General features: G+C 41.5%; 1 protein-coding gene across 1 annotated transcript in view; it reads left to right on the top strand.

The window, feature by feature from the left end:
• Positions 1-3,320: 3,320 nt before the first annotated feature.
• oprm1 (opioid receptor, mu 1) overlaps positions 3,321-22,759 on the top strand; it is a 30,541-nt gene continuing 11,102 nt past the window's right edge. Inside the window, exon 1 of the mRNA XM_079560450.1 lies at positions 3,321-3,848. Coding sequence (XP_079416576.1) covers positions 3,583-3,848 — 266 coding nt within the window. The 5' untranslated portion in view covers positions 3,321-3,582. The remainder of the gene's footprint in view (positions 3,849-22,759) is intronic.

Here is a 22,759-nt window from a genome sequence, read left to right as displayed (position 1 = left end):
TGTATATTTTACTTACTCACTTTTAGAGTCTTCACATAGTCTACACAACACACTATTATTACAGTCGTGCAGATAGTGGAGCGCGTTGAATCCACACTGTCCTTCGGCAAGACACTTCACCCACTGTGTTTTCCATGAATGAGAGTGTGAATGGGTGAGTGGTTCCTTGATGTAAAGTGAGTTGAGTGCCTAATGAAAGCAGAAAAGCGCTAGGCTATATAAATGTAACAGTTTATTCACCATTTATCAAATTCAGCATCTTTGGACCTTGAGTCCGTAATAAACTTGAAGTGAAATTGAATTTGATCAACTTAAGATTTACAAAAATGTAGGCTATGGGAATAGAATTGATTGGAACTGCCTACTCACATCTAAATACAAAGAATCTGCTTGAAGGAGTTCACAAACATGTTTGAGACACTGCGTAATGAATGTGTGTATTTAGTATTTTCACTGGCTTGAAACATATAATCAACTTAACCCAAGCTAATGCTTTTATTTCACACAACAAAAGACCTGTTTTCAGTTTTTGCTTTCCAGAACATGCATCCCTGGTACGCTGTATGTGCCACACAAAAATGCCATTGAATCGCTCCGCTCAGCGATTACAACAGAATTTAGGCCATAGGGAGCAGTGCTACTATATATGGGGTACAAAACAAACAATGTGCAAATCACCCGTGAACCCTGAAACAGTGTTGCCGTGGCGCCCTGATCCTGTTCTCACCATGGCAACAGGATCAAGTTTTCTCCCCTTACCGAGCTCACGCCGGTAAAGCCACTGGAGAATTCATTGTGATAAGTTAAGTGTTGAGTTTACAGCTATACAGGAAAAGCTTGTGTGATTGAGGACTTTGTAAACGGTGTTGTTATAGAAAGGAAAGGCGGTAACGCTTTAGAATACAGCCCACGTTCCAGGTGTAAGTACGAGGTAACAATAAAGTAATAACATATGTAAGTGCAGGTACTCTTACATGTGTAACAAGGGGGACCAATGTGTAACAATGCAGTACAAAGTGTAACTACGTGTCAAGGTGTAGTAAAGATATTCAAAGAGCAATTACTGGTGCTGAGCTAACGCTAATAGTTGTGGCAAAAGGGAATGTGGTATTATAAATTGTGCATTGATTTTAATGTTGCAGGACAACAGTATTACTGTTGTGAAAGTGAAGACATGACTCCAGACATTTTTATTGACTGTTATTTATTTTTTATAGTGAGACACCGTTGCCTGTAACCAGCAGAAACAAGAGTGAACAGAGAAAAATAAAGCCAAACAAGGAAAAGTAGCACGTTATCAATGTACATGTATACAGTAGCTAATGTGTAGGTACAGGAGAGCATGGGCTGTAAACTGAAGTGAGACACTAATGCCTGTAACAAGCAGAAACAAGAGTAAACAGAGAAAAAATAAGTCTCCAAAAATGATCACACTATCAAAGAGCATGTACACCATAAGTACATGTGATATGATGATGCAGTGGTTAGCGCTTTTGCTTCACAGCTAGAAAGTCCCGGGTTCAATTCAGACGGAGCCTTTCTGTGCAGATGTGCATGTTTTTCCTGCCAACATAGGTTTCCTCCTGTTTCCTCGACAACTACAAACAATAGGCTGAAAAGGCTCCGTCTGACTTAGAAATGATGATTAAGCGTGATCATTTTTGGACGCTTGTTCATATTCTCACAATTACATTAAAATGTATGCACAATACCACATTCCCTTTTGCCACTATGTGATAGCACAGCACCACTAATTGCTCCGTTTCATTCATACTGTATTGGCTTGGCGCTTTTGTTATGATTGTATGATGTCACTTTTGAATGAAATAAATAAAAAAATGAAAATGAATACCTTGACACATAGTTACACATTGGTTGTACTGCTTTGTTACATATTGTTCTCCCTCGTTACACATGTAAACGTACACGTACTTACATGTGTAATTACTTTCCGGCTACCCCGTACTTACACCTGGAACGTGGGCTGTATTCTAAAGCGTTACCGGAAAGTCTTCATAATCATGAGAGAAGAGCTTTATTTATATAGAGAAATAGGCTGATCAAACTAAGATTGGTCAAGTGACACACTGGCTCCCTGGCAAATGTAGAATTTCGAAATTTAGTGACAAATTCATTCATGTCCTCAAAATCCTTCCTTTTTTCTTCTTGTTTTTTTCTTACTTAAGAGCAGTGCATAGATGAGTGAACTGTCCCAAGGGGCTTGCACATGCGGAGCACTGCCAGCTGCTGACACTGTTAGTAACCTGCTTTAGTGTCCTACTCCGAATGCCATTTTCTTTAGATATTTGCCCAATGCACTGTACCCTAACTAGTCTCACCAAAACGTGTCAGCAAAAATAATTACTGTCATGTGGCTTTTATTCGATCCTCATGAACAATATACCTTTTTTCCCCACAGTTTCTCTGCCAATCTGTTATTCTAAACCAACAGGTACACTGAAGACAAATGGTTGCTGCAGCATCGCCCACACCTTTTTATTGCCTTGTTTGTGTGGAGAACACTGATTAAAATCCCTGCGCTGCCTAACTGAGTTGTGTGACTTTGAGTAGGCCTATAACACTTCTGATGTTAAACAGCTCCAGTACAAACAAGCTTGCGGCACGTTTACCTACTGATCTCTGGTCATTGTGCACATCTGTGGACCCGTAATGAGACAAGTGGGGGGCATTACTCTGATTAAATCAATACCTATTGGATTACACTGTTCACACACATCCCATGGCTTCAGTCATATCGAGGGCCTGAACGACATGGAGAACTGCCCTCACATCAGCGCCCCTGTGTGAACTCAAGAGGGCTTTGGCATGATTCCTGTTATTGTGCAAATGAGGAGTGTGGGCAATGTCAAGCGTTCACAAAGCAATAGCAGTAAAGAAAAAAGAAGAAAGAAAATAAATAACCTCGCTGTGGTTGACACTGTGCTGTGAAGACGATGCATCTTCAAAAAGAATATGAAAAAAGAAAAGCAGTCAAGATTATCTGAATTATTTTAACCACAGTCAAGAGATTTCCCTCAAATCCAAAGTTATTTGAGCAGCCGAAATAATAGGCTATAGACTGCAGCACATACAAAAAGGACATCTATGAGTCATGATTTGTTAAGAACTATGTCCAGCCTATGTTGTCTTATTTTGTAGGTTTTGGTTGTTGCTAAAAAGAAAAAGTGGGAAATGTCAAACATAGCCTATAACAATATGGAGAGTGTGAAAGAGAAACAAGAATTACAAAGATAGACCGAGGCATAATAAACAAAGCCATGTGTCTGGGCTACCTTGGTGGGATGGGAAAGAAAAGGTGGCCGAAAAGGACACGAGGAGGCATCAGAAAGGGAGCGCGAGCTAATTCCTGTCCCGTGCAGGGCGCAGTGAAGCGCAAGCTCCCACTCAACTGTGCTCTCCGCGCAGCCCGACACACGCACCTCACTCCGTCTGCAGCTTTGGCGCCTCTTACCGAGCTGGCCGCTCACTTCTCCCCGACTCCTCTCACAACTAGTCCGCCCCGGCAGCACCTGTGATCCAGGGGCGATCGTATCTGTATTTGCACGCGGCGGGCTGAGCACCATGGAGAGCGCAGGCAACGGCTCGGACGCGGACTACTGGTGCCACTTCCCCGCGGTTTACAAGAACGGCAGCCTGTGTCGGAACTTTACCGACACCAGTAACGCTACTCCGGGCTACACGGACTTCGCGGATCGGAGGGAGCGTCTGAGCGACTTTGGCGACGACTCGAACCCGGTGATCATCGCGATTGTCATCACCGCGCTGTACTCCATAGTGTGTGTGGTGGGGCTGGTTGGAAACGTGCTGGTTATGTACATTATTGTCAGGTAAGTGCGCTGAATTCATGCGTACATCTTTTTACAATAAAACATGCAATGCAGAGGAATTTTAGCCTGTTGCTGCCACTACACAAGCCCTGTATGTTTGAGCACGTGCGGGCTGGATCGCGGAGCAGTTCATGCGTAAAGCGCCCTCACGAGTTGGAGCTCTCAGCCCAACAAAGCATTTAACGTAGCCTATAATGTGCATCCAAAATGGGGAAATCATAGGCCTACAGTGATGTGTGTTTGATATTCATAGGGTCTCCCTAAACACGGAGACTGTGATTCTGCCACGAGAACAAACAACAAGGATCAAATGTCACGCTGTAAAATAATGTAGGCTATAATAATGTCTGGGCCTATAACCTGTTGGCCGATTACTGTGATTCTCAATTGCTGGGTCTAGAGCCAAAAGTGGGTCACGGTGCTTGGACACATATTGCTTTTCATTTCGTTTTATTCATTTTCAGGATGTCGTCAATCAACGATAAATTGATGTAGTATTCTGTACAGATATGTCACACTGAAAGATAATTGTGTGATAAATTAATATTAGATTGTATATTACTACTTTTATATTTGTGCCTCTGTTATTGAGTCCCAAAGCTGGAAATCACGATTGAACAAAGCCAACATACAGCCTTGTTTACTTTACAAATTGGCTAGAGGCTGTGTATGGCTGTCTTCAAACTTTTAAAGTATCAAGTATAATTCAAATTGTGTCCAAATGCTGCCAGAAGTGAGTTATGTTTGTATATTATTATATCAATCAATCAATCTTTATTTACAGAGCGCTTTTCATACACAGGTGCAAAGTGCTTGACATTTAAAAGACATTAAAAACATTATATATATATATCTAATGTATTCTGGCTATTTCTTGTTCTTCTTGTTCTTAATTATTATAATTCTTATTTTCCTACTTGTTTGCTGACACCAGCTCAAAAAAAACGTTCAAAAGTAAATTTATCTTTTTTCATTTTACTTATGCTCATAAACGCTATAGGCTCAGAAACCCCTTTTTCCTCCACAGTCGTCTGATTTCTCTGCTGTCCTCATTCTTCACTGCAGTGCCCCTCTTAAAAAACTCTCTCACAGATCCCCTCCCTGCTCCGTATATGAAAAATGCTATCAGTCGTCCACCAGCTCCATGACTTCAATAACTATCACCAAAGCAACATCTCAGAAATCACCTCTCAAATGCTGCAAAGTAGCATAGCCAGTGTTTAGCGCTGCTCATAATGAAAGTCTGCGGATCCAGCTGGTTCCTGCATTGACCGGTCGCCCCAGGTGAGACTGCTGAACCCACTGACATCTCAGCTCTACATTACTGTGAGCGAGGTGGGCGACCACGGGACATTCTGCAATTATTTAGGCGATACGTCTTTTCTTAAAAGAAAGAACTTGTTGTTTTTGTCCTGAAACACTGGCGTCCAAAGTCAAAAGTGAGACAAAATAAAAATGAATGAATGAAAATATAACCATAGAATAATAAATTAAATCCCAAATGAATCTGAGCTAGTTGTTCACAATGACATGACTAAAATCATTAGGCATGTGTCTTTTGCCATTTAGGATGAGGCTAACCCAGTTTTTAGTTTTTGGAAATTTGAACAAAAACATGTCTCATATCCACCAGTCCTTGTGTGAACTATGGGTGTAATTTCCGGTATGACTCGGAACCGTCATTAGTTTGCTTGTAAACCATTGGCACTAATCATTTTTTTATGAGCTTTAGAGACGTAAACTATGTGGCAACACGAGCTTCCACAGCTGAAACAAAACTACGAGCCGCGATTAGCTGCTCACAATAAACTTACCACTGAAAATTGCACCGTCACAGGGTTTTCTGACCCATGGGGTTCGTGATGACCAAACCCCTGTGGAACATCTTCTCATTGCGCGATCTTTCACAAAGATTTTACTCAGATGTGTGTACTTTAGGCTTGGAGAGCAGCAGATTTTGTTTCATGTTGATTTGGTCAAATATTCACAGAGATCTTCACATTTTCGGATTACTGAGCCACAGTCTGTTTGTGGAGCCTGTATCTGCATTCACGTGCTCAGAGGAAACACGTGAGGTCTGAGGTTTAGTTAGGTCAGATGTTTACTAAAGAGATCAGAAGAAAGTTTGTGTGCTCCTTCCAGTCAAGTGCCAGAGGAGCGCGGCAGTGTCAGCACAGATTTTCTCCAAGTTCCAAACATTGCTTGTTCCAGAGCCACAATTGTAACTTTGTTTTTATTTTAATTCAATGCAACATGTTCCCGAGCTGCGCAGGGACATGTTTTTAAATGTTTCAGAGGCTGGATGTTTAGAAAATCATCTAGAATTGTTGAAATGAACCACTGAAACAAAAACTCACCCTTGAAACCGCTGGAATCTGGTAACGCACAGGATATTGTACTAAGCGTTTCTACATCAGCAGCCTCAGAAATAAGGTGGGTAGAAATGGTTTCCTCATACAGTAGTTGTATTTGTGCCAACTTGGCGTGGGCGATTATGACAAAGAGAATAAAATGATCATGATAATTGAGCCACATTTAGGCAAACGTATTATTTAAGATTCACGCAAGATACTCACTGACAACAAATTAACACAAAACATTTTAATTAAACAAAGCTTTCACCTGTTGTTTAATCCCGTTGATTAAACAAAAAAAGACCTTGTCCAATCCTTGTAAACGCAAGGGTTGGACAAGGTCTTTTTTTTGTTTAATCAAAAACAAATAAGTCAGAGATGACCTTTATTATGATTATTATGATAATTTTTATTATTGCCTTTATTATTTATTTTCCCCCACAAATAAAAAGGTACATTTGCATATTATCTTTTAAAATGGTGAGTTGTCTTTGTTCGTGTGATGCTTTGTATTGATGGTATGCAGCCCGTGAGGTAATGGGGTGAATGGAGGTAATAAAGCGCCACAGATTGACAGAGAATTAAATGGAAGAACAAGTAGGAGATGGGTGACTGATGAGTTGACCACTGCAGACAAGTGCAGAGACTATCAATGTGACTGCTTGAGCGCTTCAGAGACTACAGATAACACCCGATCTTTAGAATCTGCAGGAGTTCGAGTTCAAGAAACTTCCACTGTGACAATATGAGCATATTACATTTGCACTCCCTTCAGCCTGGACCCTCTCTCAGCCCACATCGGCCCATTGAGCTGGAGTGCATCTCAGAATACAAGAGGTTTTGTTTTGAGCATCTTCATAATTAAATGTTTTTCCCTCACTTTAGCTTCGACAGAGCCCTTGTGGGGCTGCAGAAATGGAGCGGAAACAAATGAGTTCAACAGAAGGATTTTAGAAGTGGTTTTGATAATGTCTCCTGGACTGTGCATAGTTCCCTCATGACAGGAACTCATGTTTGTAAGGAAAGAGTAGATCACTATCAATGGAAAGCCCCTTGAGATGACCCTTTATTCCAACATAATATTTAAAGTGCAGACATTATGTTTTTACAGGTATTTGGCGATCACTTCAAACACATCTGGATTACTAACTCACATCTTGTTAGAAAATGCTATGTTGACCTAATAGCTTGTTCGTAGTTTCCCGTTCTTGGTTTCCGTGCCAACATGAGCTGCAGATTGCCTCTATCCATTTAAGACAAAGGTATTTTTGCCTCTTGTTACCCTGCACAGGATTGCTGCAAAGCGAGAGCTACGCTGGAGTTAGGGAGAGCACTGCCAGGTTACATAGGGTTGAGAGAGGGGCTAGTGGAAACTGTAGTAGCAATGGATGAGTTGGCACTTTCGCTGCCAAGAAAGATTACTCAAACATGACGACTCCAAGTATGTTTTTAATGAGGAAGCAGCATTGTGATATGGCTCTAAAAAGTCGATTTTGCATAGTGTTCCCCCTTTAATAGCTGCTACATTGGGAATACTTACTTTGTTTGAGGGTGGAAGAAAGTGTTTTAACTCTGCTCCGACTCATGAATATATTCAAAGTAGTTAACCTTGCACTCCAAGGTGAATCCCTCCGAGATTTGAGATTTCACAAACTCACACAAATACATCTTGAAAGAGTCCAATCGTCAAAGACTGTCTTGAATGTCCAGGTGTTTCAGATCAATCCCGTGTCAGTGTTGCCATGAATAGGCAGGTTTTATGTAGCCAACAACAACAGGCAATTTTATCGATGCTCATTAACATCACAGCGATAACGGAAAAACGCACGGTATGGTGCTACAGACTTACAAAGAAGAGCAACATTAAAAAAAATAAAAAATAATTAATGGCTGGTGTTGAGCTGCGCTATGAGACTTAGCTATGACGGACTAATACAATGTTTGCTTCATCCAATCAGCAGCAAACATCCCCCTCATCCGTTCTCTTTAGGAATGTTTTAAACCAAAGCCTTTACAGATTGTTGTAACTAATGATTTGGGCTATGGTCAATACTTTAATTAAACCTGAGATAAACCTTAGAATAGATTTGCTATTTACATTTGTCTCTCTGTTGCACTGATGTCTGTGGCATTGCTGAATTCATGCTGTTTGATCAAATCATCAATATCCGCCCAGACCTGCGTGGCAACAGCTGTAGTGGTATTGGACTACACAAAACCAGTTTGATCAAATTTGATTTAAATACCTTCAGGAGCATTAAAGCAGTACTTACTTGTTTACCTCAATAAATCCTGATGGGATCTTTCATCTCCCACTTTCCCTGCTTTCCTGCGGAGTCACCAATACACAATGGAACCACGAAGAAGAAGCTAACAGCCTAGCGGGCAAAGCTAACTGCGGGCAAGCGCCACTTAAACAATATTTACAGCCAAGTTTGAGTGAAAAAAATGATCTCCATTGTGTAATTGGATGTACAATATCCCTGTCTCCCCTTGTCTTTTCTATCAGTGTAGTATTTACTCTCATGGACAATTAATGTAAAAAATGCAACATGCTACGACACCTGCAGTGGCGCTTATGGCCTCTAGGGGCATGAGTTTCTTACTTCTGCATTAACGTAATGTTTGAGAGAAGATTGAATTATGAACTGCAAGCTATAAAAATATTACATTTCTCACTTCCAAAATACATTCTAGGTCAATGTGGAGACACGGGAGAGAGCAGAAGTTGGACATAAACGTCAGTGTAAATGTGCCAGAACTGTAGAAATATTTGCGGGAAGGGGATTCACAATCCAAAAGCATCGTAAAGTAGAATCGAAAAACCTAGTCAAAGCAGTGGAAAAGGAAAATGTGAGCTCCCACAAAGCGGAAAAGAAAAAGCAAAAGCCTGTTTGTTAGCAGGGAAGTATCACTCAGTCACACATTTAAATTGCTATTTATCTTATATGCTTTGTAGCCATCTCTATAACCTTGGTTTCATGAAAAATAAATAGATAGGCTGATCGCAACGCATGCAATAATGCTCATGCGGCTAATGCTAAAGTCGGCTTATACACTCACTGAGGAGGCTCTGCTAGAAACATAATTTTATTGCAAGGAAAGAATAACCTCTGCAGTGTGTCCATGTGATCTTTAGAGTAAAGTCAGAACTCTGTTAGAATCAAGCCAAACAGCTGTGATCGGGAGAACTATGTATGTTCTTTTGTAGCCATGACTCTGGCCTTCAAAGAAATACAGAAGTACTAAGGCCTTTAGGCGCCAATAGGACTAAACTAGCATGTGTCTGTCACAGTGAGAGTTTTACTACGGCATTTGGCTGTTTGCTGTGGTGTTTAAAGAGGCTTAAAATGCTTGTAAATACTGTCCCATCTTCCGGTTTCTCGTTCCAATCTTTCCAAAAAAGTATGATTCAGGTCTTTTAGAAATTGGAACTTCCTAAGCCTTTTGGAATCCAGGGAAAATAGAGACCAAACCGGAAGACTACTTAAGAAGAGCTGTGCGTTTACTCTTTTCACCAGCTCTGCCTGTCTCCACTCCTCCCTTGTCATGAAGCAAAAGAAAAAGTGTAAATCATACATGCAGCTCTTTCCCACTTGTCACGTGATGTTAAATTCTCCGTCATAACCAGACAAAAAGCTCTTTTGCATAATTGTGGTTTAGTGCTTTGTCAATAGAGATACGTGATGAATGGGCAGGGACATTAAGACGTTAAGTGAGCATTAGCCCGCTCATTGGAAGTGTTCTGCTGCCAAAGGACGGGCCAACCTTCCCCTCTGGCGTCTGTCATGAAATTGGATGGGTTGACAGTGACGTTCAAGAAGCTGTTATGTGTATACAGCCATCAGATGTGTTCTGTAATTTCCACGGAGTTACCTCTTGTAATGGCACTTGCGGGAGAATAGAAAGGCCGTCGAGGTCATAAACATTCATGCTCTGCGTTTCTCTGTATTCCCCCGCCGCCTGCCTCCGGGGTCCTCTTTCTCTTTGCCGGAAGATTGAAAGTGAACACCCATTTAGCTAATGACACACTGTGTGGATATTTACTTGTAAATTGGAAAGGAGGCTTCACGTCTGAAATCGCACTTTACAATCTTGGTTGGGGGATGCAATTTAGCTAGATTGAGCGTTAAAGTCTCGAGAGCCCCTCTTTTTTAAAGTCCAAATAACCATAAAGCATTCATTTTATCCGCCTCGAACGCAGTCGTCCAATCGTTTCACTTTATAGGCAAACAAAAACTCAAGTGCTGAACTGGAAACATCTCTGGTGACTTAAAAGGGCAGAGATCACTGGACTTGAGTGGAGAGTACCACGAGTGCCGGCTGCTTCCTGTTACCATGGAAACACTGGGAGGCGTTCAGCGCATGATGTGTGCGAAATTACTTCTCCCTTCTTCCTCTCTCGCCACATCCTCAATGCCCAACGCCAGCTTTTTCTTGGCATCCACTGAGAACTGCAGCTGAAATATTGAGTTGAATTTGAAAACCTCTGGTCTCCACATGACAGACCAATACTTCACAAAGCCGTTTTCCTTCAGCTGCGTGAATTCACCTTTGCCCATCCTTATTGTGTGCTGCATATTCATCATAGTGGTCATCCAGTACCAAAATATACTAACAGTGAATACACAAACGTATGGATAACATCGCTCTTCTAATTCATATTTGTCAGCCTTCCCTAAGAGAATTTGTTAATTACACACAACACTGAATAACAGGCGGCCTAATACCTCGTAAACACAAACTGCTGTTTATTTAATTAGCAGCTTTAGACACATTAGAGATTAGAGACATTTATTTTACACTACATTTGTGTGCATAGTAGGAGGTGCGTTGTGAGGATGAAAGAGAATAGCTAAGTGGATGTGTTGTTTAAAAGGCTTCATAAAAGAGCTCTCAGGATGAGGGGCTAATGTCTAAATGCTGATAATTTGGTGGCTGAACAGTGCATGCTTTTTCCTAGCAGATCTCTGTGTGTTGTGCACTAAACCAGCATGACTGAATAGGTCATTTTTAATTTGAAACCGTCAGCCTTTTGACAAAAAGTTCAACAGGTTTGAAATGTTAAGGACTCAATCACATGGCACTGAGTGAAAGCACGAAATTGTATTGACCTTTAACCGTATAGTCCCACTGAGATTAAGAATCTCTTTTCCTGGGGAGTCCTGGCCCCAGAGGGGAATCTATTGTACATGTTTTTAGTGGCAGGGGAAACCAGAGTACCCGGAGGAAACTTACGCAGACACGGGGAGAACATGCAAACTCTACACAGAAAGGCCCTGTCCAGGTGGGAATCGAACCCGGGACCTTCTAGCTGTGAGGCCTGAGCGCTAACCGCTGCGCCACCGTGTCGCCCAAAATGATTGTTGAATTTTGCATTGCCCCTCGAAAATAGGCAATAATCTTCATTAGTCACAGTGGTCACCGGTGCCACTGGGGCTGTATTTAATTATTTCACTCCACTGTAGTCTAGACTCTTGACCAGGGTGCAAACATGAACTTGAAGATTGTTGCCTGGGAGTTTTGAATTGTGTTTTTTCCAAGCAGAAGGTTCTTTGATGAATTGATACAGAAGTTTTCTTCAATTTTGTGCAGAATTCGATCAAATCCTGATGCGGTGCACTCAGCATGCTGGCAACATTGTGAGTGTGTGCTTTCTATCCTTTGTGCCAATTTATATGCTGAAATCTGGGTCTGGGGAGGGCAGATGCAAAAATGCTGGTTAGCTGACCTAAAGTTACAGGCCATCGGTTTTCCATACTGAGATGATGTTCTTACCTGAGATTGATGCATACCTGTCTGGTCTTTGTGCGTGCACTCAGTCACGCACAAAGACCAAACGTGTTGTTAGCATTTAGCCTCTCCTCCTCTATGGGGCCAAACAGGGGTGAAGTTTGAAGCGACCAAACTCTTCCACGTTTTCCCTATTTACAGTAGTACTAAGTAACCTATGCCCTAGAGGCCATAAGTATCACTGCAGGTGTCGTAGCGCGTTACGTTTTTCTACTCATTAATTGTCCGTGAGAGTAAATGCTACGCTGACAGAAAAGACGAAGGGAGAGAAGGAGATTGTACATCCAACTACACAATGGAGATCATTTTTTTCACTCAAACTTTGCTGTAAATACAGTTTAAGTGGTGCTAGCCCGCAGTTAGCTTTGCCCGTTAACCTGTTAGCTTCCTCTTCGTGATTCCATTGTGTATTGGTGACTCCGACCCGGTGCAGGCAAAGGGGGAGATGAAAGACCCCCCAATCATCCCATCAACTCTTGTATTACCCCCAGAGGGACTGTGAAAAGGATTTATGAAGGTAAACGAGTTACTTACCCCTTCACCCCCCACCTCTTCACAAATGTGAGACCAACAACACATAATTATGAGTTCAGATTCACCAGCACTGACAGTGACTGACAGTGACTGACAGCTCAGTGTCTCAATGTCAAAGTCAGTTTTATACTAAAAACAGCCTGTCACTGGGACAGCACTTTTTTGAGAATGTACTCAAGTTAACCTTCAACACCACGATATGCTTTTGTTCATTGGTTTGAGTGAGCTCTCAGTCGTGCACCAGCTAGTTTTCCATCAGCATAAACCCACTATGATTTACTTAAAAAGTGATATGTGTATATTGTGATGATAAAAATAATAAATCTTAGCACTCAACATTTGAATGATATTTATAATAGCACCTACATGGTCACATACAAAAACAAATATGAGCATCTATTTGGAATGCACCAGCTGAGCATTTACTACGCGTTTTGTTGCTTCACATTGCTCTCCTCCCTCTCTGCCTCGTCTCCATTTGCATACATTTTCCAACCTGATTCCCCCGTCAGCCGCTTGTGAACCTACAAATCCTCAGTTAACAACATGCTCTTGAACCTCCTGGTCCTCCACTTTGGCCCGCGTGTTTTAACAGCTGCACCGCGTCACGCCTCATTGTGTACCTTGTCCTTGTACTGTTACCAGCGCCCCGCAGACGGACACATAATTCCCCGTCTCCCAGATTTGACGCCGCTATGACTTTGTTTGTTTTAGAGAAGACAGGAGAACTCACCTCAGACGATCGCAATTGATTCAGGACTCACCTCCGGCCCGCGCGACAATAAAGCTATCAGCGTGAGCATGCAGATTAATCGAGTGAAAAGAGGAAAGCTGTGCGAGTTTCAGTGAGGGGCGAGCTTCAACAGCCCGGTGTGAAGTGGTTTCATGTGGCAGTGCGTATTGAACAATGGGATGATTAGCAAAGACATTACGACTCCAGGGGTAATTAGACAGACAAGGTTCATTTATTACAGACAAAACGTTATTGAGAAACCAGTAGAAGCTCTAGCTTGGTGAAGCTTTTAATATTCTTATAGCGTAGGATTGCACACTAATTCCACAATTGATTTTCTACAATTGTGTCTTTTTTTTCCAGCACCAAATCAAAACGCTTGTCACAATGATTTGGTCTTTATTTGGAGAGAGTCTTAGTCACCATAGTTTTTCTGGATCTTTCCAAACAAACGCAAACATCTGACCTTCGAGACTTGAAGCTGGGTGCTCATTCCTAATCATATTGTTCACCATCTCTCCAGTCACTTTTCCCCTGAGCACCGTGTTTTAGACTATAATTGGAAACCCAAACCGTTCCTCCTCAGTTTCTTTTTAGTTTCTCAGCTTGAAACAGACTTTCATGTCCTTTGTGCGGAAAGTTCTCTTTATTAGATTCGTCCTGGGGCAACTTATGAGAAGTGACTGTGTTTTAGTTGAGTTTAGTATAGTGTGAATGGTGCAGTAGTTAGAGCTAGTGGCAAGAAGGTCCCAGGTTCAATCATTTCTTTCCATTTGGGCTAATCATGAAGTCATTTCTTCAAGTTAACACGCTTTCTACTATCGTTGTGCAACCTATGATTTTGATAGTGATATGAAAATATATGTTCTAACCTTGTAAGACCTTTTTTTCTTTTTAAAGTTTTTACCGACATATGTTCTTACCTGAGCTTAGATGAGTTGATGCGTAACTGTCTGGTCTTTGTGCGTGCGCTCAGTTACGCAAATGTTGTTAGCGTTCAGCCTCTTCAAGCAAAGGTGTAGCCCCAAACTGGAGTGATATTAGAAGCTACCAAGCTGTTCCACGTTTTCCCTTTTTAAATACAGTTACGTGAGACGTTACACGATCCAAGTCTAGTTACACAAAATTAAACATGTCGATTTTCTAAGTTGATAAAAAGGGGTACTTATATTAATACTAGGAGCACTTTTACGGCCGCACAGTAAAGTCGAAGTGGGTCATTACGCCTTACAATATAGTTCCCCTTTTTATCCGGTTAGGAAATCAACATGTTTAATTTTGTGTAACTAGACTTGGATCGTGTAACGTCTCACGTAACTGTATTTAAAAAGGGAAAACGTGGAACAGCTGGTAGCTTCTAACGTCACCCCAGTTTGGAGCTATGGGAATATGCTGAGCGAGGCTGAACGCTAACGTCTTTCGTTTGCTTGCGTGTCTAAGCTAAGGTATGAACATATCTCAGTATGTAGAAACGGTGGCCTATTCTTTTAACATAAATGAGAGCCAAAGGTAAAGGCTCAATTCTCTCTGCAGAACATGCTTTGTGCATAACAATTATGTTCCTACGCAACAAGATTTTCAAACTAATTCATGAAAGCGTTCGCAGTACATTTGTTTCCAGTTCCCTTTTCAGTTTCACAATTATCCGACAGAGATCCCACATTGGATAAATAGACCCTGTGGTGGGTGGAGATTTAGGGAGAACATCAGTATTAATCACCAGTATTCATTATTCTGCACATGTTCAGACGTGGATCTCAACGTACACAATGTACAGACCTCACTTTGATCTATTTGTATGGTTTCTTCTCTGTCTGATGGAAAAGTACACAGGGCTGTTTTTCTCAGACAAATTTAAATCGTCATTTATTAGAAAAGTAAATTTGGTAACTAATTGAACATTGCCTTCAGACAAATATCATAAACAGATCAATAGTGGCCCTGCCGGTCAGTGGCTTCTGCACTTTTCTTCCTCAATTGTGTCCACTGAGACGTGAAACACAAAGCCTGGACTAACTGAAGCAGCAAACACGACGATCGCAGTTTTCTTTTAACAACTAGGCACAAAAGTTATGTTTTCGGTCCTTGATGTCGAACACTTGAAGGTCACAGACTTCCAACGAAGCACATTAGTCATGGTCCTGCAGTTCTAGGGTTCATCCTCTGTGCATTGCTTCACAAATCCCTTTTTCTCCAGTGAGACGAGAATGATATCCCTCTGTATTTTTTTTATAGGGATATCAGTCTGGGGCCCACGCCATCGCTGGCCACAGCAGAAAACTCAAACGAGCCTGTGCTATCAGATTCATTTATTTGTGGTCACGTGTTGTTCGCGACGCAGATGTTCCCTCAGTAACAATCTACGGGTGGCACACGGGAGAGACAGAAAGCTTTTCTCCAATCGCCGGTAAATTACCAAAAATACATTGACAGTAGATGAGTTTTATGATTATGTGTGCAGAACCGCTAACAACACCGCTTCTGTGTCCTTGTGTTTGCTCCGCTCTGGAAATGTTGATGCCACGGCCACTTTCCAGGCAACTTTTTCTCACTGCAGTAAAAGCTGTAGTTGTTTCATTTACTGGACTTGGTTAATTAAAGAGACATTTCCTAACCAATTGAACTATGCTTTTGTGATATCTTATTATTAGACCAGCTTAACCCTCTTTCTGAGTAGGAAATGACAGTTGGTTCTGTGGTTGTTTAAAACTGCTACAGTGCTGAGAGCGGCAAAACAAGCTGCTGTTAATTATCAGCTGAGAGAGATGCTCATTAGTTTATGTATGATGCCTTCAGGGGCCCCAGGTTAATTGCAAAGCAGGCTCCTTACTCCCACATCAGCCTGGTTTAATGACGGCTCTAAATCCCATGAGAGGTTTTCTATCATCAAGAATTACTGCACACTGGAGAGGCAGCCTTTTCACACAAGGTACAAATGTGGCTACCAGTCACTGATTAATGATTAAACCCTTATTAATAAAACAGCACCCACATTATGTGACTTTACATGTATTACGTGCAATACCCATTAAACAAATTTATTGATTGGTTGAAATTTAATTTAATGTATTTACAAGAAGAGAGTGCTCACTATACTCTCATCCGATTATGACTTATTTGACTTATAGCTCTTTGCTCCATTTTTGGTGCAAAGGCCATGAACAAGTTCCTTCCATCTCTCTCTTCGTTATGCCGGTCTGCTCGTGGAACGCCAGGTCAATGCCGCTCCCTTTGCTTCCTCTTCCCATGACCGTCCCAGGTGTTGCTGTCTGGCTATATGTGTTTCCTCTTTCCTGTCCGATCCCTGCCCATTCTCTTCTTTATTTGGACCTGTGGGGGCCGTTGTTTCGCCCTCTCCCTTTATTGGAGACTTTTGTTGGCCACTTAATTCCAAAAATCCTTCTGAGGCATCCATTCATTAAGCACAACTGTAATATAGTTTATAATATAGCCAAAGAGACTGAAACCTTTCTTGGCTAAATGCAATAGTGACAAATTACACAACCCAACATTGTCACTCAAACAGAGTTTTGCACCAAAATAAGGCACATTTTACGGCACCCACTGCCGTCCCATCATCACAACCAAGCTCCAAGATGGGGTAATATCCGGTAGGGGCCAAAATATCCGGGCAAAAGGGGACACTGTTTTACACTCGCGGCAGAATGTGGTGATAGGGATGTCATGATATAAAATGTTTGGGTCACGATTATTGTGAGAGGAAATTTTACGATTGTCACGATAATTAACCTAGTGAAAGGAAACAAATAACCTATAATATGGTATAATATGCATACTCTCCATATACAGGTCAGAACGTAAAATTACTGGGCTACAGTTCAGGGTTTGTGGGGGGAAAACTTACTTAGGACTAAAAATTACTTGCTATTTGTACTAAAAAGGATTTTGGTGTTTTTGTTTGATCCAATCAGAGTTTTGTGTTTGCATTCAATTTGGAAATAATATCATAAATAATTTCAGAAAGCGTAAATACATTTCTTGCTGTGAGGAGATGTCCAACAGTATCACAATGTCCTCTGTACAATGAAATGTTAATGAAGCTCTGATGACACGTTTAGGCAATATGGCAATGCCAGGCAGTTTTTATCTTTGGGTCCTCGAGTGGAGCCTGAGACCTCACACTGACAGACATCTACTATAAACTTTAAGGTTGACTAAATCCATTATGAATATATGGCTATGGATAATGGAAAAGTGTCACTCCATTCTGAGAAATGGGACTGTGCATTGTCTGTCCTGAAGATCAAACCCACAACCCTCCTGAGGCTGAAGAGTTAACCACTTTACTTTCACATGTTTGTCCAGAAGTTTATTGAAGGACAAAACATTGCTCTCTTTTCGATCAAATCTCCCTTCCAGCGCTGGTCCCTGCGGCTGGCGCATCAGAGGAGGGCTGATGGAGGAGCTTGGATCATACTGTGCCCCGAAGCACCATGTTATCATTCCACATTGTCAGTTTACGTCTATGAGATTCCCATCGGCGCTGTTGCAGCTCACTGCTGGGAACAGTCTGAAACATCACAGCAAACCTCTCCCAAAACATAACGCAGGAATCTTTGAGTAACAGACGATGGGTCTCCAATGATCAAGTTCAACAGAATCACACTTATCTAGGACTTCATGTATTAATTTTTCTTTGCAAAATTAACACGGGTTGAGCTTTTTTTGCATGTACATACAGTATGACACACTGCACACAAAAATTGCCTTCACTTTTTCTCTTACTTTTCACCACCAATATTTCACTTTTGGAGGCAGTGACAAAGAAGACGTTAAACTTAATGCCAGTTTTTGTTCATGTGGATAGGTGCAGTGATTAGAAAAATATGTATATATATTTTTCATTTGTATATATTTTTACATATGCTTTTAAACCTTAAGATAAACCCCAGCTGAAACAATAACAAAAACCATCCTCTTCCATTGTCGGTGCTGGTGCTGTTTCTGCCAAAGTAACGGCTGTAAACCTGTCGATTAAGTCCCATGATGATGATTGAGATTGACCAAAGTAGAGATTGCAATTTCGATTACATTTTGACTAATTGCCCAGCCCTGTGTGAAACACTCGAGAAACACACGAGAATCCATCTTGAACTGCTCCCACCTTCACCGTTCAGTCGGAGCCAAAATTGGTTCAGGCAAAAAAGACACTAATTAACAACGACAAATAACATGAGGTGCTGAAACACATAACACAAGCACACATACAGTAACTTTTATCAAAGCTAAACATTGAATGGATTTGCAGTGTGATGCAAGCAGCAGCAAATGCTTCTCCCCGAGCAATTCAGTGCAAATGTTATTGGCACTGTCATATCAGCGAGTAAAACATGACCAGTTTCTATAGGTCTCACTGTGAGAGGTGTTTTTATCAGCCCTATTCTGGGCGCTCGAACACACACTCACATCTGTGCAGTTTGGAGACAAATTCAGCTCCTAACATTAACTTAAAGAGTGTAAACCTGGTAAATGCCAACGGGCTCACAGCTTTTCTTTAGACGTTTAGCTTAAAATGACTGAAAGGAAGAGAAACCACTATTTTGCAATCGTTGCATTAAAAAAAGACACATATTAGATCTTTTTGCGCATACATTTGAAGCTGAAGCTTTTACTTTAATGAGGAACCATACATTGAAGATTCTCATGTAAGGAAGTTTGTAAATGTGACATCTTTTGTACATTTTCACAGGTTTCTATTTGCACATCGCCTTAGAGACAGACTCACACACTGTAGCATCAGATCTTTCAAGGTTATTACTTTCCGAACCAACGCACGACTCAGACAACAAAGAATAGTAAATATTTGTAATAAAAACACACTCACATTTCTGAAACAAAATCAATGACAGATAGGATTTTTCCTATCTATTTCTTTCTTCTTCCTGTTTCAATAACTTTGCTTAAATTGGACCATATCTAAATGCATAGACTTTATTTAGATCTATTTGCGGGCTGTGCAAGTCAGGTTACAGCTGACTTAACAAAATGAATCTGCGGGTGGCAGAGCAGGCAGGGTGAGCACGCCGCAATAGGAAAGGCTTTGAAATCCGACATGACATTCAGTCATCCGGGTCGTCCCAATAAAAACTGAATTGATAGTAACTCGGATATAGGACGTCCACTCAGTCAAGCAAAAGGATTGCCATAACAGTTATTGATGGACGAAGGTTTTCATCTGGTGTGTTGAATGGAAAAATGTATCACAATCTTTTTCTCATATTGCTTGATCTCAATTTTCGATGTGATTTGATTCTCATAATTAAAACAAATACATGGAGCTGATTCCTGAGCTTAGACATATCTCAAACCACAGCCCAAATAATAATAAACGATTTCTTCTCGTTTCATTAACGCACAAACTTCTCCCTTTGTCTCGCCCAATCTCCAACAACAGGTGCTGTTTCTGTCAAAGAAATGTCTGTAAACCTGTCGATTCTAAAGTCCCATAACGATTATTGAGATTGACCACAGTCGGGATTACGATTTGGATTAAATTTTGATTAATTTCCCAGCCCTGAGATGTGGTCTTTCCAATCCTTTTCATTTGAATAAAGAAATGCCACATTTGCAGTGGACAAAAGCTCAGTCTGTGCCTTTGTAGATCTCACCATTTAATAATTTCCAAGAATGAAAAGAGGCTCTGCATTAAAATGGCATCAAATTATTCCCCCTGAACAATTTCACCTGATTAAGTGGCTTCACCAGTTCCTTTGTCGCTGCAGTGAAGCGGGCAGATTTATAACGCTACAAAATAGGATTCACCTGCCACTGCGGCGTGAATAAAGACATAATGAATGGGTGACCCCTTTTTCGCCCGAAAGCACATAAAAGAACGGCCGGAGTTGAGGCGAAATCATAGGTTTGGGAAATTAACGGGGTCAGAGGAATCATTTTAGAGCGCACGGCAGAACGGAAGTCACTCTGCTAATGCATTTGCTCAAGTCTGTTAGAGAGGTTTTGAAGCGTTGAAAGGCGGCGTATCTGAGGAGCTCTTCGAAGGCAGGCTGGGAGGATGGAGACAGGTGACAAAAGGGGGAGGAAGTGGCAGGAATAAAGTCTCAAGTTGTCATTTGTCGATCCGGAGATCTCATCAAATGGAGTATTATTAAAAGCATTGTCGTATCTTTGCTCCTCAGTCACTTTGATCTAAATTTTCTTCTTGTGTAATCAACCTTTTATCCGTTCCTTTGTGTAAAGGTTAACAAGCACAAATCACAATTCCGTCTTCCCGAGATGCAGCATTCAAGCCGCGCCATGTGTTTAAATCCAAGGCCATAGTTTGAGAGCGTTTGAGACGAGGGTAGGACGTCTTATGACTGACGAAGTGCGGCAAATGGAACAACAGTACTGTGTGCTTTGAGAGAGGAAGGAGCGGTGACAGATTTAGATATTGAGTCGGTGAAGGAGGCCGGGTACAAGATTGAATCATGCTCCGACACAGCCCCGTGCGCGACCATTTGCACAGAAACTGGGGCTGCCGCGTCTTCATCGGATTACGATTTAAAGTCGATGCCAATTCGAAGCGCTGCCCCGATTGATGCAACAAGAAGGGTGTGAGAAAAGCGTACAGCCTTTTTGTTCCTTGTGCTGGTTTTGTATATAGAGGTCTTGACTTTTCTCATTCCACCTCTGTGCCACACAAATGCAGCTTGACTTGTTTCTGTAGACTGTTTCTTTTTTTTGCGATAATACACCAAAAGTTTTCATTTCTTAAACATGGAGGTGCAGTATAGACAGACAAATTAGGCGCAGTGTGGCAGTCAACATGATGACGTAAGGTGGCCACAGGGAAATTGTCCAGGTGTGAATATGAGTCAGCAGAGAAGATAGACAGGCCGGGCTTGGAATGGCATCAGCAGCCCATAAGTGTGCCCTACATACATGTGGCCATTGTCAATTTCGAGAAACATGATGGCCATTCCTTCATTGTCTTAAAACAGGTGCACATCAGCATAAACGCAGAGCTCATGCAGCCACACAGCACGTCGTCTTGCGCACACATCTGCTCCTGCGGCACCTAAACCTCCCGGGGTTTATCTCCTCGCCACAGCTGCCCGTGAACCACACTCAAACACAACAGCACATGCTATAAACACACACAGGTAACGGATTATAGCTCTCTGCCCAATCAGTGAATCTGCAGCCCTGACAGTTGGTCCTGACATTTATTGACATTTGGAGATGTATATAACAGGCAACAATTATAGTCACATATGAGTGAATAAAAGTAGTTTAATCTGCTCGGGGTAATTTGTCACATTGCTTTTTATTGCCTGTTTTTATTACATGTATTGGTATTCCTTTTCTCTTCCAATGATAATTTTCTCATTTGGACTGAAGACATGAGGACACATTTGAATTGTTGTTATGATTTTTTCAGCAAACTTTAATGTGTGTGTTATTTCTGTTATGAGAGCTTTCCTTTAGTTAGTGCCTCAAACAAAAGACACTGATCTGAAAGACACAGATGTTAGCTTTGGTTTGAGCCGTTTTAGAGCTGACATGCTAAAGCCGTTTGTTAGCTAGCTTACATTGTTGGTAAAGTGGACACTCGGGATCATATGTGTAACTGCAGCTTCTGTATTAAGCTCGTGCATGACGGCACTTCAGACCCGAAGTAACAACTTTTTCAGTGACGATTTTAGAGGCAGTTGTGGTGAACAGGTCTGGGCTCATTCTACACTGCTGGAACATGTAGGGGGAGGAAAATACATAATTTTAACATTTTTAAACTCCGTATAGTCCTTTTAACATGAGCTTTTATAGAGTGTTTTGGGTCATTTTAGTGAAATTGTACATTTTATACCTTATAGAGCATTTTGCTAAAAATCGAGTTAGTTCAACTGAGTGTCATAAACACATCTGGCATTGCGACTGTTTTAAAACATGTTTGTCCTTTTTTCTCAAAAAGCAAAAAAGTTACAAAGGTTTATCAAATTTCAAGTTAACATTAAAAACAACAGTGACAACCAACCCCACGTCTTGTGACAACTTGCCCCGCACATGGGGCACATTATCACAGTCGATTTTGTTGTGTTTGACGGTTAATAATCATTTCGCGCAGTATGAGAGCGAGATCTCCTTCAAGTCAAGAGTTCATGCTTTCATTTAATGCATGTCTGAGTCTTGGATTTTCTGTTGATGAGCAGCAAACTCTAGAAAAAAAAGTGGGACAAATAGCCCCACGATGTCCACTGATATACAAAATCCTACCTACAGTCGTCTTGAGAACGTCAACAATTGTCTAAATATAGAATGGCAGCATCATATTTTTTGCTGTGACCCACATGTAGAGCCACGCCTGTCACGAGAGCGACCCCACCGCCCTCACTCGCTCCCCCGGTGAGCAGCACGCACACGTAATCACACCCAGTTATCCTCTAATTGGCCTGCATCAATGCACCAAACACCACTGAAAGATTCACGCTGGGGACAATTTTCAGCAAGTCTGAAACCAGGCGTAGCAGGCGGAGTCA

Source organism: Gobius niger, assembly GCF_951799975.1.
Source record: "Gobius niger genome assembly, chromosome: 7".
In the NCBI taxonomy this organism is placed as follows: Eukaryota; Metazoa; Chordata; class Actinopteri; order Gobiiformes; family Gobiidae; genus Gobius; species Gobius niger.
The sequence above is the reverse complement of the archived record's forward strand: the minus strand, read 5'-3'. Positions and strand labels throughout refer to the sequence as shown.